The sequence below is a fragment of the Pristiophorus japonicus genome, chromosome 10 (genome assembly GCF_044704955.1).
Source record: "Pristiophorus japonicus isolate sPriJap1 chromosome 10, sPriJap1.hap1, whole genome shotgun sequence".
Classification (NCBI taxonomy): domain Eukaryota; kingdom Metazoa; phylum Chordata; class Chondrichthyes; family Pristiophoridae; genus Pristiophorus; species Pristiophorus japonicus.
Window position 1 is genome coordinate 116,225,420 of NC_091986.1, and position 15,604 is coordinate 116,241,023.

At 40.0% G+C, this 15,604-nt stretch overlaps 1 protein-coding gene across 17 annotated transcripts in view; it reads left to right on the forward strand.

Moving 5' to 3' along the window:
* Window positions 1–15,604, forward strand: part of picalma (phosphatidylinositol binding clathrin assembly protein a) — a 150,819-nt gene that overhangs the window by 30,247 nt on the left and 104,968 nt on the right. For all 17 annotated transcript variants that reach the window (XM_070892024.1, XM_070892018.1, XM_070892022.1 and 14 more), the window contains exons 2-5: window positions 6,699–6,841; window positions 8,840–8,915; window positions 11,404–11,506; window positions 14,302–14,395. In XM_070892024.1, the coding sequence (XP_070748125.1) occupies window positions 6,699–6,841; window positions 8,840–8,915; window positions 11,404–11,506; window positions 14,302–14,395 (416 nt within the window). The remainder of the gene's footprint in view (window positions 1–6,698; window positions 6,842–8,839; window positions 8,916–11,403; window positions 11,507–14,301; window positions 14,396–15,604) is intronic.

A 15,604-nucleotide genomic window follows, 5' to 3' on the forward strand; every position in this document is an offset into this window, starting at 1 on the left:
AAAAAAAAGTAAATTTAAAAACTCCAGGATACCTTCGAAATGTTTTCCCCTCTCTTTTCTGTCAGCTTTTCCCTACCAATTCTCCTCCTCCTGTTGAAAGGTTTGATCCCTGCGCGAGTATAGTTTCATAGTTGCAGGTGGCCTCCAGTAGCTCAACCAAATGAACATTGTTCATGTGTGAGCCGAGACATTAGGATGGGGTGGGTGGGGGCATGACATTGAGCCCGATCCTGCCTCACTTGCTATTTACACTGGTGCGCTTCGACCAGGAACCCCAACTGTTTTTTTTTTTTAAATCCAAGGTTTTTATTTTCTCCCTCCCTAATGCAAGTGTGCTGAAGTCAGTCATACCTCTGACTGCCACTGATGAGATCAGGCAGGTTAACAGACCTGTAACCTTCCTGGTCAGTCTTGGCTACTTGCGTCTTAGTCAGCTGAACCATTAGAAGCAGTTATATGGGGCTCAAAATTGGCCAGGAGTTGCTCAGTTTTTTTTGGGAGCAACTTGATTTTTCTGTAGTTTCTTAAAAATCCCCATTTTGCACATTCAATTTGCGCCAGTGTAAGTGAGATTTTTTTAGTTTAGTTTTTTTTTTCAAAAGGGGGCCTTACCAGCCACCTACGCCCATTTCGGCCACTTTGGATAGCTAATAGTTACTCCAAACTAACTTAGGCCAGCGTATGTGGCCGCTTGTGAAAACCCTTGCGGAGAATTAAGAAATCAGCGCAAGTAGGTATATTGGAGGCCAGCAGAACTTAATGACTTAACTAAAGAATGGGAATAGGATCAAACAGCTATACAGGACGTCATATGACAAAGTTCAAAAAGTTAATTTACTGTACAACAGAAGCATTCATGGAAGCTTAAACTACAAAAATAAAAGTAGTAAAAGATAGTTGAATTAAATTGCCCTAATCTCGCAACTAATTTAAACAACTATTTGTTTGCAATGATTATACTGGGCCAGAATATAATCTAAAGTAAGTATACTTCATATTCTTTAAATAAATAAAGTCTATTTCAATAAATAAGATATTCTGTGTTCCTCCGTCGCTTATGTTCTTCTTTCAAGATAGCACCAGGTAAATAGGCTTGACAAATGGTCACCACTATTCACGAGACAAAACATATTTACATAATTTTTTCAAAATATCCCAATAAAAAATAGAAGTCCCACCCTACCTTCACCTTCAGCCCGGGAAGGCAGTGGGTCGGCCTGTGTGGTAGGCCATTCGGCCTGGGATAGGGGCGGGACGCACCAGCAGCTGGTATGATGGTCATCATCCCACTTTTCAAAGTGATTCGACGGACTCAAATGGATATATTCCAAATAATTGTGCGTATGGTCTTTCCCAACAACAAAAAAATACAATCGGAAAAGTCAATCTTTTCCCACGAGCTTACTGTTTCCCCGAACGGCACGATCTCGATGTCTGGCCCGAACAAGGCATTTACTCCTGCACCAAGAACATTCTCCTGCTTCTGTCTCTCAGGCCAGGCATACCTCTAACTAGCATCAATTATGCAGAATTCCCACGCTGCAGCACGCACACTGGGGACAGGAACTACTGCGCATGCGTGCACACCAACGCGCATGTGCAGATGTCCTGGCACTGTTTTCAGCGCGGGACCCTGGCTCCGCCTCAGACCTAACTGGCCACGCTGCGCGAAGACCTGGGAGAAGCTGGACAGCGGCCAAAGTGGGGCCTTATTTTTTTTCGAGCACTTTTCCGCACAGAAAGTCAGCGCATCTCCGGTGAGTGCGCCGAAAAAAGGAGTGGGCCAATTTTGAACCCATTGGCTTCAATCCTATTTCCTAATGGATATGCATCCAACTCTTCATTTTCTGTTGAAGGTGTTCTTGCTGTGTTTGCTGCCTTGTTCTACATATCCAGAATTCTATGGGCAAAATTCAGTCGAATTCCACGTTTTGCTTGAAGCAATTTTGTCCTGTTCTCCAGTTCTATACTCAGAATGCAAATTAATTAATTTGTGTGCCGTGAAATGGTCTATTCCTCCAAGCATTATAAAAATCTGGATCACGCAGGCCACTCAGTTTATTTTGAACGCCGGTTTCTGTTGTGTAAATCACTGGTTTTCAGATTGGGGTCGCTGAACCCTTGGGGTCGATTAATTGATTGCAGGGGATCCCTCCGGTTTCTGTCCATCCATCATCTGATTTCTGTACATGTTGATGTTACTAGAATGTTACTCCTATTGGTAAGTACCTTCCTTTGGGTAGACAATGCTGCCTTTCTGAAGGTAACATGGGGTTCTGACAAGTCTCCCAGAATAGCCTGAAAACCACTGATGGAAATGTGGTGCAGCATCTGAACATGACTTGTTTTTAAATTTAATGTTGTGTTTATGCAGTGACTGACTAAATTTCAAAAACATTGGTATAAATTTAAAAAAAAATAAAAGGTTCTACTTTTTATTTTTATGTGCAGAGCCATGATTATTGTCTTCAAACTGTTTGAGAGGCTATTTCTGTTTTGGGAATTAGCATGAGAACATAAGAAATAGGAGCAGGTGAAGACCAAAGGGCCCCTCGAGCCTGTTCCGCTATTTAATACAATCATGGCTGATCCGATCATGGACTCGGGTCCACTTCCCTGCCCGCTCTCTCTAACCTCTTATTTCCTTATCGTTTCAGAAACTGTCCATCATGGTCTTAAATTTATTCAATGTCCCAGCTTCCACAGCTCTCTGAGGCAGCGAATTCCACAGATCCACAATCCTCAGAGAAGAAATTTCTCCTCATCTCAGTTTTAAATGGGCGGCCCCTTATTCTAAGATTGTGCCCTCTAGTTCTAATCTCCCCCATCAGTGAAAACATCCTCTCTGCATCCACCTTGTCAAGCCCCCTCATAATCTTATACGTTTCGATAAGATCATCCCTCGTTCTTCTGAATTCTAATGAGTAGAGGCCCAACCTACTCAACCTTTCCTCATAAGTCAACCTCATCTCTGGAATCAACCTAGTGAACCTTCTCTGAACTGCCTCCAAAGCAAGTATATCCTTTCGTAAATATGGAAACCAAAACTGCACGCAGTATTCCAGGTGTGGCCTCACCAATGCTTTTATACTCCATCCCCTTAAGTGTGGAAATGTTACACAAAATGTTTGTCTTTGATTTGTTTTCTACCACCTTTACTAAATGGAGAATTAAAGTGGTATGTGAAATCTTTTCATGTGTACATCTTGTGAAATAAATAATCTCACAGGAAAAGTGGTATCACGCTCGTCTAAAGGTCTCAACCATTGTCCTCAGTGGAGAAATTGTCGTACAATGTTTCGACAAGTATGGCGCAGATTTGAAAATAAATACTTATGTGGAAGACTGGTGCTTTCCAGTAGAATTTTGTAGCCCTGGTTTAAAATACTCCACTTCCAATGAGCAGTCTGAAACTTCTCTGTTGTACTCTGGTAATCACCTAGAGTTGAATCTGAAGTCCATAGGGCAGAAATTGAGCCCTGCCCCAAATGGGGTGCACCTACCGTTTTTTTTTAATAAAGTGCTCCTCAGTCTCAATTCATAGGGCGGAGAACCCGGAGAAATTCAGGACTTAGAATTTTTTTTCCAGTCAGAGTGGTGTGCGAGGCGGAAGTGCGGGTGGGTCGGAGCGGCCGTAGCTCCAAGTCATCGGCGTATTCGCGGACGAACAGTGTCCCTCCCCTTCAGTTAAAGCAGAAGACTGTTGCAAACTCTGCAGCCAATTTAGTGACAAATACTGGGCCACCAGGGAGGGTTTCGGCCGGGCCAGTGGCTTGGCACCCAAGAGGAGGTGCCAAGCTGCCTGTTGGCGGCCTGGCCGAACCCATGTGCATAATTGTCAGCCGACAATTAAGGGCAGACACGCTGCCCAGCCACAGACAGTTCACCACTGCCGGGGGCACTGCTCCCGCGGGGCACTTCGGCACGGGGCAATTTCCCGTGGGGAGTGGAATGCGGGTCACCGCCGATTGGTAAGGGGCCGGTGCGTGCTCGACGCGACGGGAACAGGTGGTGTGGTAACCCATTCCTGCCGCTTCCGGCCACGGCTCAATTTCAGAAAAGTTGGCCCATCCGTCCACTACCTGGTCGGGAAGGCCTCTCCGCTCCATTCCCGTCTCTTGGAGGCAGTAATGAAGCTTATGGAGGGGGGGCAATTTTTGCCCCCTAGTGTTTGTTGCTATTGGAAATGGAAAACTTAATGCTGACAGTGTACATTGTTCCCTCTGCTCAAATACACTCAGAATAATTACTATTATGCTCCTCAAAAAATTCACTCTTGTCCCCTCTGCCCTTACAAGTGACTACCCTATCTCCAACCTCATTTTCTTTGGCAAAGTCCTTGAATGTATGACGAAAGCAAAATACTGGAATCTGAAATAAAAACAGAAAATGCTGGAAATCTCAGCAGGTCAAGCAGCAACTGTGGAGAGAAATGGAGTTAACGTTTCAGGTCTGTGACCCTTCATCAGAACTGGAAAAGTCAGAGATGTAACAGGTTCTTATGGAAGCGCAGGGAAAGGGGGAGGGGAGGAAAGAACAAAAGGGAAGGTCTGTGATAGGGTGGAAGGCAGACGAGATTGAGAGATAAAAGCGATGATGGGCAAAAATGAGATGTTTATTTGGGAGCAGATGTAGGTCCTTGAATGTATTGTCGCGTTCCATATCCAACAACAAATTGTATTTATATAGCGCTTTTAATTCCTGACTCCCCAAAGCCTTTCCACCATCAAGTCAGGAGTGTGATGGACTACTCTTCACTTCACTTGCTTGGATGAGTGCAGCTCCAACAACACTCCATGCTCCACACCATCCAGGTCAAAGCAGCCCGCTTAATTAGCATCCCATCCACCATCTTAAACATTCACTCCCTCCATCACCAGCGTACCATGGCTGTAGTATGCACCATCTACAAGATACTCTGCAGTAACTCACCAAGGATTCTTTGACAGCACCTCAACCATCTGGAAAGACAAGGGCAGCAGGCGCCTGGGAACACCATTACCAGCAAGTCAAGTTACACACCATCCTGACTTGGAAGTATATCACCGTTCCTTCATCATCGCTAGGTCAAAATCCTGAAATTCCCTCCCGAACAGCACTGAGTGTACCTTCACCACACTGACTGCAGCTGCTCAAGAAGGCGGTTTACCACCACCACCTTGGACAGTTATGGGTGGGCAATAAATGCTGACCTTGATCGAATATTAAAAAACTGCAGCTTGCATTTATATAGCAACCTTTGATGTAGAAAATGTCTTGGTGCTTCATAATCAGAAAAAAAAAGATGTTGAGCTAAAGAAGGAAATATTAGGAGGGTTGAGCAAAAGCTTGGTCAAAGAGGTGGCTATTCAGGAGGGTAGGTGGAAGGATTTAGGGAGAGAATTCCAGAGAATGAGACAAGGCCAATGGTGGGCCAAAAGAGTCCAGTATCTGAGGCAGAGAGTGTTGGGGGTTTTGTTAGGCAGGAGGAAATGGTACAGTTAGAGAGGGTCAATACCACGAAAGGATTTAAATGCAAGGCTGAGAATTTAATGACTTATTTTTAAAAAAAGCTTTCCATTTATTTTCATTTTTTTTTCCATTTCAAGGTTTGCTTTAATATTCAGCTGCAGAATAGCAATACATACAAACAATTGTTCGCAGCACCCTCTTGTATTTTCTTTCTCCTTTTTTTTCCTCCTGGATCCAAAGAAGTGAGAAATTGTAAATGTGTTTTGGCATTCTTCCCATGCGTGTACTATATTGGGCAATACCGAAGCTAGATGCATTCCATATTCCAAAAACGATGTTCAGTTTTTTTCCCCCAGTATTGTAATCTTATTGGGTGCCTTGTTTTTCTTTCTTGTACGTGTTCAGCTTCTCACAGCTAGAAGGAGCTAATTATATTGTGACCTAGTTTCTCCTCTGAAAAAATATAGTGAAGGGTGCCACATTGCTTCCCACTGCAATCCCTATTTTCTTGGGAGTCCTTTGCTGCTGGTCATTTTTTTTTATTGACATAATTGAAAATTTGTAATTTTACTTTTAAAGTACTACTTTGATTTTAAAGAATTGTTCTATCCTTACTGCTCCAGAAATGGCATTGGTTCTTCTGTACAGTTGTGTGCGTGTGTGTGTTTTGTTTTTAAGGTAAAGCTCCTGCAGTTTAAAATTTGGCATTGTGCAGTTCCAGACATACTGTACATATCTGTTTGGAAGAGGAGTAACACAGATCAGTCAGTGGGTTTGGGTGATTGTTCGAAGTGTTAAATCCACACAGGGAACATGCCTAATTGGGTCATTGGACATTTTGCTGCTGAGCTAGAACCTGTGTTGGATAGGTGGTTTCTGCAATGACTACTTAATCAAGGACAGAATGTGAGACTTGTTCTTTACCCTTCAAGGTTGCACGAACTTGGTTTCTGCTTGCTACTTATTTTTTTTTCTGTTTTGATGAGCATAACTGAAGACTAGACCAGAATGATTTTTCAAAATTGAAGTTTGAAATTAACCTGTGTAAACAAGAGTATATTTCAGGAATTATGATGTACTGGTAGATTAAGACATAATATGACATCATGGTATGCGTATTAACCTTGAGCCTGCTGAAAATCCATTTTAATATGCAGTAGAAATGTACACTGTAAGGCTAAGGATTAATGATGCAAAGCTCATTTTGCTATGGGACGCTTCACTAACTACTGTATGCTCTTTTCCAGATCTGATTCAGTGTACAAATGAGATGAATGTAAACATACCTCAGCTGGCAGACAGCCTATTTGAAAGAACTATGAACAGCAGCTGGGTGGTGGTATTCAAGTCTCTCATCACAACCCATCAAATGATGGTTTATGGAAATGAGGCAAGTTTTAGAAAATACTTAAATCATCGGTTGTAAAAGGCAAATTAATTGTATGGTGAATGTTTCTATTTTAATGTCCATCATTTAAGAAGCTCTAAAGTTGTGCTTTTGAAATAACAAATCAGAGTAAGTGAAAACCCAGATAATTTTCCGATTTTTAAAAAAAAAAATCATATATTCTGGAAATGCTTAGTTTTAGAAGTTTTTTTTCCCTCTTCCTTTCCTTATCTTTAAAATCTTGCCAGACTCTGCTATTCTTTGATGGGAGCAAATAAGCAAGAACGAACTTGCCTTTACATAGTACCTTTCACACCCTCAAGACATTCCAAAGCACTTAATAACCAATGAATTATTTTTAAAGGGTAGTCACAGTTTCTGTAGCAAACACAGCAAGTAATGCATGACTAGAGAGATGCTTTTTGTTAGAAATAGCCAGTTTAAGGCAATCTCCGGTCACTTTAATAATCAGGATCGACTGTAAACCAATTTGGTGGGTATATTGTGTTCAATCAGAGTTTAAGATGGAATATAACACATTAGTTATACAGCAAAAACATACGACCGTAACAGATAGTTGATACCGATCTGATCGGACAAACGGCTGGCGCATGTGAGCAGCTCTCTGGCTTGCAGCCTTTTTCTATTTGTCTAGAGCTTCCTTCGGTAAAGCATGAGATCACTCAAAGAGTGTTCGACCAGCTCAACTTTTGTTGCACTCTCCCCTCATACTGTGAGTACAACTTTAAACAGGCTACTTTTATTCTCTTTTTAGGAATGGGCCTGAACTGGAATATTGACAAGACCTTTTGACCTATAGAAGTTCCCCTTAAAACTTGCTATCCAATTCCGTATTGTGTTCTTTGTCTCGATTCTTGTTTCAAGAACCCGCCTTAAAGATGTCTGACGATTTTGCCCATGTGTCTTTCTTGTTTATACTTCCCAGGGCTTGTTCTTCCTGTAGAAATCATTTAATCGCTCTTTCATCCATATCCTGCCTTTGATGTCATGAGGCCAAACCAGAAAAATGCTCGCTTAAGAGTCGTTATCTCCTTTACGACATAGCAATATATTTATGTTAACACTCAACTTCCATTCATTCTAAGTCTTTAACAAATTGTCTTCAAGATACATAACTTGAAAACAGCAGATAATGGTTGTCACAGTGCAGAATGCTATAAACATCTCAGCAGGGTACCAAAATATTAGTATTTATAAGCATCTAATACCATTCTGAGGATACATTTAGTTTCCAATTCAAAACAACAATTTAAATACTGTAGCCTTCGTGTTAGTTTTATACATTTTGAACCCCTGATTTCTAACAATGTTCAGTTGATAGGTTTTTGGTGATCGTGTTTTGGGGGAGAAATGTTGACCAGGACACTTGGAAAACTCCCTACTCTTCGAATGGTGCAATGAGATTTTTTACATGCATCTGAACAAGCAGACAATGCCTCAATTTGATGTTCCCTCTGTACTGCGCTGAATGCTCAAGTTCGAGAGTGGGGATTGATCCTGCAACCTTTTTCAGTCAGACAAGAGTGTTACCATTGAGCCAATTTGTCAGAGAAATAACTGCTTGGACTTCTGCTGATCTTGCATTTGAGCCGATTATTGTTGGATGCAAGAAAGTGGTTCTGAATGATGCCCTCTCTATCTATGTGGGAAAGTATAGCACTTCATCCAAATGGTGCAGAAGAATTTGTGAACTTACAGTTGTGGTGAAACATGTTTATTAGCTTGTATCTATCGTGGTATAACTCCTTTGAGCACCAAAGCATGTACACCAGTGTTGCCAGCTCCAAAAGAATATTGTCAGCTTGGTGTTTAATAAGTACATTGTGCAAGTTCTGGGCCTCCTGTAGCCACTTCATATCTCTTAAACCTGTGATAATGTGCAAAGCTCTGTGTGTGTGTGTGTTTGTGTGTGTGTATGTGGTTCTTTTGAGGTGGAGGAAGAAATGTTGTTAAAGCAGAATTTTTTTCCCCCTTGTATAGCGTTTTATCCAGTACCTAGCCTCAAGAAACACCTTGTTCAACCTGAACAATTTTCTCGATAAAAGTGGGTTGCAAGGTGAGTGTGAATTTAACTTTTTGGGTTATCTTTAAACTTTTTGACTTTAGAAACATTGTCTTTCTGGCAACAATGTATCGTTATGTGCATTGTTGCTCAGAGTGTTTGATTTCTAAGGAGTGAAGAAATAATTATCCTAAGTTGGTTCCAAATTTTGAGTGTGTGACCAAAAATTGCTCTTTTTTCTAAAATAATAGCAGCTGTAACTCCAGAGAAAGTTTGGCCTATGTTCAAATTGTGATTCTTAAAAATGATGCAACTTGTATTTTACTCTGCAAATACAGTATTTTTAATGTTGCCCTTGTTCTCACTTGGATCATATCAAAAACTTCTAATTGTGAAGCCTAATGTTAAGGCTGGTTCATTCAATCTAATCCAATTTTAAGACCAAATGGTTGGACATCAGATGTAATTTTGGCTGGTGACAATTTAATTTAATTGTATGATCATGTGTATCATTTCTGGTGCTGTTAAATACAATTTAAAATGTTAAGAAACCTGAGGGATGATATAAAGTGAGGGAGAAAGATCCCTTGGGGGAGGGTCGTATAGTAAAACAATCATTGTAAAATATAAGTCAAATGAGGGTGCTCGCTGGCTTGATGTAGTGAAGATTACATTATCAACAGGATGGTCTCTCTTTATCTGACCTTTAATTTCTAGTTTTAACCAGGCAAGATATTGTTGCTAGAATTTATATTGTACAAGAATATTTCATTGTTCATTAGCAGCCTATGTAATTTGGGTAAATTATATAATCCCACAAGAGAATTTTTTCTGAACTTTTGAGATTTAAAGTCTTCAACACTGATTATCTCAAATGCATGTTGCATGTACAATCCACCTTGGACTATTTCTCCCCATTCTTCCCTTCCCCCCACTCCTTATATCAACATCAACCACACTTGATGTATTTTGAAGTCATTTTCAGTAGACTGGGAAAGAGCTGAGGTGGCGAGGGTACTTTGGCGGTTCATCAAAGATTAGATGTCAGGCTACACAGTGACCCCACTGCCACAGCGGATACCATCAAGGGGCAGCATATAGATGAGGAAGAGGAGGGGCCAAGGATAGATTCTTTGGGATTCCGTACGTAATGGTCTCGGGGCGGGAAGATAAGTCATTGCTAGAAATGCTTTGCGTTACAGTCAGATAGGCAAGAGTGGAACCAAGCAAGGGGAATCCCAATAAGCTGGATAACAAGGCGAGGTGCTGGAGAAGGATGGTGTGATCGACCATGTCAAAGGTTGCAAAGATGGATGATGGATAATACACCATAGTTGTAGTCACAGAGGATATCAATTGAGACTTTGTTTAAGTGCTGAAATTCATTAGTAAGTGCACAGATGATCTAAAAATTCAATAGCAGTATTAGCAATTCTTTTAAGTGGAGGACTGACAGTCAGACTGACCACATCTGTTACTACAGTTACATTCTTGATATCTCCATTGAATTTCATGGTATTGGATTGCATTGTGTCTAGGAGCAAGAAGGGAGTTTACTCTGCAGCCTACCAGGAAGGGCTACAGTATTCCACCAGTGGGCAGATACAGGCTTTGTAGTGATGAGGAAAGCTAGGTTTTCCTGAGGATTTCATTCTTCTACCAATCTTTCCAGCCATCTTTCTAAGAAGTTTGCCCAATGTAGATCAGATGCAATTATTAAACCAAGGGTCTTGAATGTTTATACGTTGTTGAGAATGTTTAACTTCTTGGGAGAGTAGCAATGAATGGGTAGCATTACTGGCGATTTTTGTGAGTTATTGACTTGCAATCTCAGCACGAACGATAACTGCTCACTGTTAAATTTTGGATGTGGTAATTCACCACTTGTCTTTCAGATGAAGGGTTGATCACTGTTGAGGATAGAGGCATCAATAATGAAAATGCCACTTTTGATGATTGCCAGGCCATTGGTAAACAGGCGGCTCAACCACATTTCCTTCAGGGACCTCTCCAAATATGTTTTGATGAGAGAAGCATTTGTTATCATGTCCTTTTTTGTATGCTCTGATGCAGTCACCTATTCATCAGATGTGGCGTAAGAGACCAGTTTTTCAATGAGGCATTTCTATTTGGATTGCAAATTCAACAAAAATTCCCAGGTTATATTTCAGTTATTTTGTTGCTGGACTCCTTGGGCTAAACATCTGATTATGAATCATATGGAGAAGCCATGTGCAGATTGAGTAATCAAAGTCATGGATTGAGGATGTTGAATCTCTAAAGTGGAGACTTGTGGCTGTATGCTGATTTGCCTCATTCGTACAATTGGAATTACTATGCCTAAAATCCACTCTTGCATTTTTGTTTCGAAGGATCTGGTCTCTTTCTTGTATGTGCAGAAGACAACATGTGTATAAATATTTCACAATTGTTTATAAATGACATGATTATATAGCTCTCTTTTTAATGGCCAAACCAGTAACTCTTTGTTTTTCATTTAGATGCTGTTTACTTCATAACATTGAAATTTTGTATGTTTAAGGATATGACATGTCTACTTTCATCCGGCGCTATAGTAGATACCTGAATGAAAAGGCAGTCTCCTACAGACAGGTTGCTTTTGACTTCACAAAGGTGAAAAGAGGGTAAGGACGAATAACAATGGTCAGTAATTATGGTACCACCAAAGATTGTTTTTTAAAATTTACATAGATATAGTTCAGTGAGGGCTAACATACACGAGTTGTATTGCATCTGCTGAACATCCATTGATTTGTGAGCTATGTCGACTGCAGGTCTTCTATATGTATCAGATGTTGCCAAATATCTTGATATTCCCAATTAAGTATTATATTTATATCATGATGGACAACAATCAAAATGGTTTTCTCCCCAGTAGTCTCCTGTCCTCTACTGAAGGCAATGACATGCTTGGTTCCTACCTTTGGCACCTTGCCCAAGTTGCCATTTTACATGGTGAATATCAGCAAGTAGTTTGACATGGTGGGAAATGCAGAGGCAAGGCATCTGAGAGTTCTATTTTCACCCAAATAAAAAGTGCAGGACTGTATTTTGGTTTTGAATGTTTCGAGAACATTTTAAATGTGTTGATTGAAAGATTCATATGAACATAAGAAATAAGAGCTGGAGTAGGCATTTGGCTCCTCGAGCCTGCTCCATCATTCAATAAGATCATGGCTGATCTGATCTTGGCTCAGCTCCACTTCCCTGCCCGCTCCCCATAAACCCTTTACTCCCTTATCGCTCAAAAATCTGTCTATCCCCTCCTTTAAATATATTCAGTGACCCAGCCTCCACAACTCTCTGGGGCAGAGAATTCCACAGATTTATAACCCTCTGAGAAGAAATTCCTCCTCCATCTCAGTTTTAAATGGGCGACCCCTTATTCTGAAACTATGCCCCCTAGTTCTAGATTACCCCATGTGGAAACGTCCTCTGTGCATCTACCTTATCGAACCCCTTCACTATCTTTTATGTTTCAATAAGATCACCCCTCATTCTTCTAAATTCCAATTAATATAGGCCCAACCTACTCAACCTTTCTTCATAAGTCAACCCCTTCATTTCGGGAATCAACCGAGTGAACCTTCCCTGAACTGCCTCCAATGCAAGTATATCCCTTCTTTAAATAAGACGAACAAAAATGTATACAGTGTTCTAGGTGTGGCCTCACCAATACCCTGTACAGTTGTAGCAGGACGTCTCTGCTTTTATACTCTATCCCCCTTGCAATAAAGGCCAACATTCCATTTGTCTTCCTGATTACTTGCTGTACCTGCATACTAACTTTTTGTGTTTCATGCACAAGGACCCCCAGGTCCCTCTGTACTGCAACATTTTGTAATTTTTCCCCATTTAAATAATTTGCTTAAATAATAATTCACGGAGCACCTGTCCCAGTTATTTTGTTTGAGGATCATGGTGGATGCTGCCTTTAGCCTCAATAGAGTCCCCTCTCAGCCTGTGCAAAGAAAGGATGAAGGCTGGTTTGGTATTTCTGTAACTAACGTCCCAATGCAGGTTCAGCTGTGATCAGAAGATTGGTTGCAACAATTGATAGCAGTCCAGAATGGTCAGAGAGGAGATAATGGATTGGCTGGCAAGCAGGTGTTTTGCACATTTTCTAGCAGGGGTCCCTGGATAATCAGGATTAAGGTCTGTCTTTTTTCAACTTTCTCCTCACAAATCCCACTGTGAGGATGCTGAGGTCTTCTGTAGACACTTCACTAGATCAACTAACTTAAATAAATACGAAGGAACAAACCTGTGTGTGACTCAGTTGTATACTATCTACATGCATTTACCCACTGAGTTATTAGGAGAATTGGCTTTTTAAAAAAAAAAGCAAATTTAAATCAATTTCTTGCACTTACTGACTGTTTTGATGTGCAAATATTGATCCCGTTCAAAAAAAATATTGACCATTGTGAATTTAGAAATAAGGAAGGACAAGAGATCACCATTTGCAAGTATACATGTCAACTTGTTGGTTCTCTTTTTTTTTTAATCTTCAATAATCACATCAGCCATGCAGTTTTCCTTGCCTAGAAAAAAATAGTTCAGCTACTTTATATTTCTACCCTTTCTGAGATAGCTGCATTTGTGGCATGTGAAACACATTGGTATGTTTCAAATATGTAATAAGGCACTAAAGGTATGGTTACAAGAATATTTTCATGCAAAGGATTATTAAAATATGGAAAGCATCACCACAAATGGTTGTTGAAGCCAACTAAATCCTATAATTTATGAAGAAATTGGATAAATAGCCAAGGAAGAAAAATATTAAAAATACAGGGAATAAGCAGGAAAATAGAATTAACATGGGCATGCTGGGTTGAATGACTTCTTGTATTTAAATCTCAATAATTTTATACGTCTGAGGTTGAAAGTGGCTTCCTTGTATAAATTCATCATCCCTTCTTTCTTTTATATTCACTACTACTATATATAAAACCCAGAATTCCATGAAATTAATTTGGGCAACCTTGATTTAGTTCCAAGTTGTCATGGGCTACAGTAGTAAACAGCCCCTAATTTTCCATTAATTGGCAATTGTTACTTAGATTAAAAATAAGAAAACATAATTGATTCAATTTTAACATTCTTCTGCTAGACTGAGAAGAACACACCTACCTGTTCACAGTTCAGGACTGATGGAAGTGTAATTGGCCCATTGCATACATCCCAGATATGTTCACCGTACACTTTTACCACATGCAGAGGTCTTTGTGGAAGGTTTTTACAATATATCGGCAATCTGTAGGTAATGTAAGCATATTTTAGTTATTATGTTAGTAGTTTAGCTAAAACTGCAGAGTAGTGTGTTTAGTCATACTGGCCTTCCTGCCCATAGATAAATTATTTCAAACTTGTTTTCTGTAACCATTGTACATTTAATACATACATATTTTGTCAGGGCTGATGGAGTGATGAGAACAATGAGTACAGAGAAATTGCTGAAGACTATGCCCATTATACAGAATCAGATGGATGCACTGCTGGACTTCAATGTGAGTTTTGTCTCTAGCATGTAAATTTGCTTTTGGATGTAATATCTCGTGGTTTTCAGAGCCACCTCCAAATGTATGTAAATGTTATCGATAAAGCAGAAAGTAAATGTGCAATTAAGTGACTGTGTACATAGTCAGAATTTAGAGATTAGTGTACATTCTTGCTGGACCTCAGATTTATTAACATTTCATTAATACTGAATTGCTCAGTTTTTCTTGTGAGCCTTGCTGGTTAGTTGAAAGAAACAACAAAAGTACGTCTTGGGACATTTTGCTGTACATGATTAATAACTGGATTTTACTTTATGGATGTTGTTGTGTTGGGTCTGCCAGGTGAGTCCTTTGCTGAAATGTTTTCCCTGGCAGGCCAGTCTCAACCTTAATTGAGAGATGCCCAATATGAAGCAAGAAGGTGTTTTTGCTACGTAAATCTTTGGAAACTGCTCTGATTCTCAGTAAGCTAGTAAAATTGCATTATTAACTTGTTTTAGTTTGAATAAACACTGTCATCTATATTTCTCTCTTTTGCTTCTCTTTAAATGATCATCAGGCTAACATTTTATATTCATATTCAAGGTATTGGTAGCAAGACATTGAAATAGATCAACAAAGAAAATGCTAAAAGTAAATAAAAATAAATTGGGGACTTCACAGTACAGTTGAAAATCAAGTCTTTTAATAAAAATGTCAATTACAATGCAATAATGTCTGCGTTTGAAATACATTATGAAGAAAAATAAAATTGGGAACTGAAATATCATTTTGTTTTGCAAAGTAACGCTGACTTGCTTGACACACACAGTAAATAGGCAGTTTTATTGAGAAACATATAGTTGCACAAGGATTGTGGGAAAGTCTTCCACTCTTTCTCCAGACTGGTCAATTAATACAGTAGATACTGCATGCCAGCTTGACTCCACTGCTAACACACAGATCTCAGAATTGTGCTGCAGGGAATGTGGAGGAGTTGGAATTCAGTTGCACGCAAATCTAAGGATTTGTCAAAGTTCATATTTATTGGGCCATGATCTTCAAGAGGGTTAAGTCCATAATGACTATCACCTCTATTAGCTATCAGCTTCATTACCTTTAGGGGCCCCCACTTAAAGTTCCTCTGGGCTCCAGGATAGGCTGCCTCATTTAACTTTTCGGGACCCGTCTCTATTTCCCAGATCTCTGGTGTCAGGTAAATTTGCTATGCCAGTATAC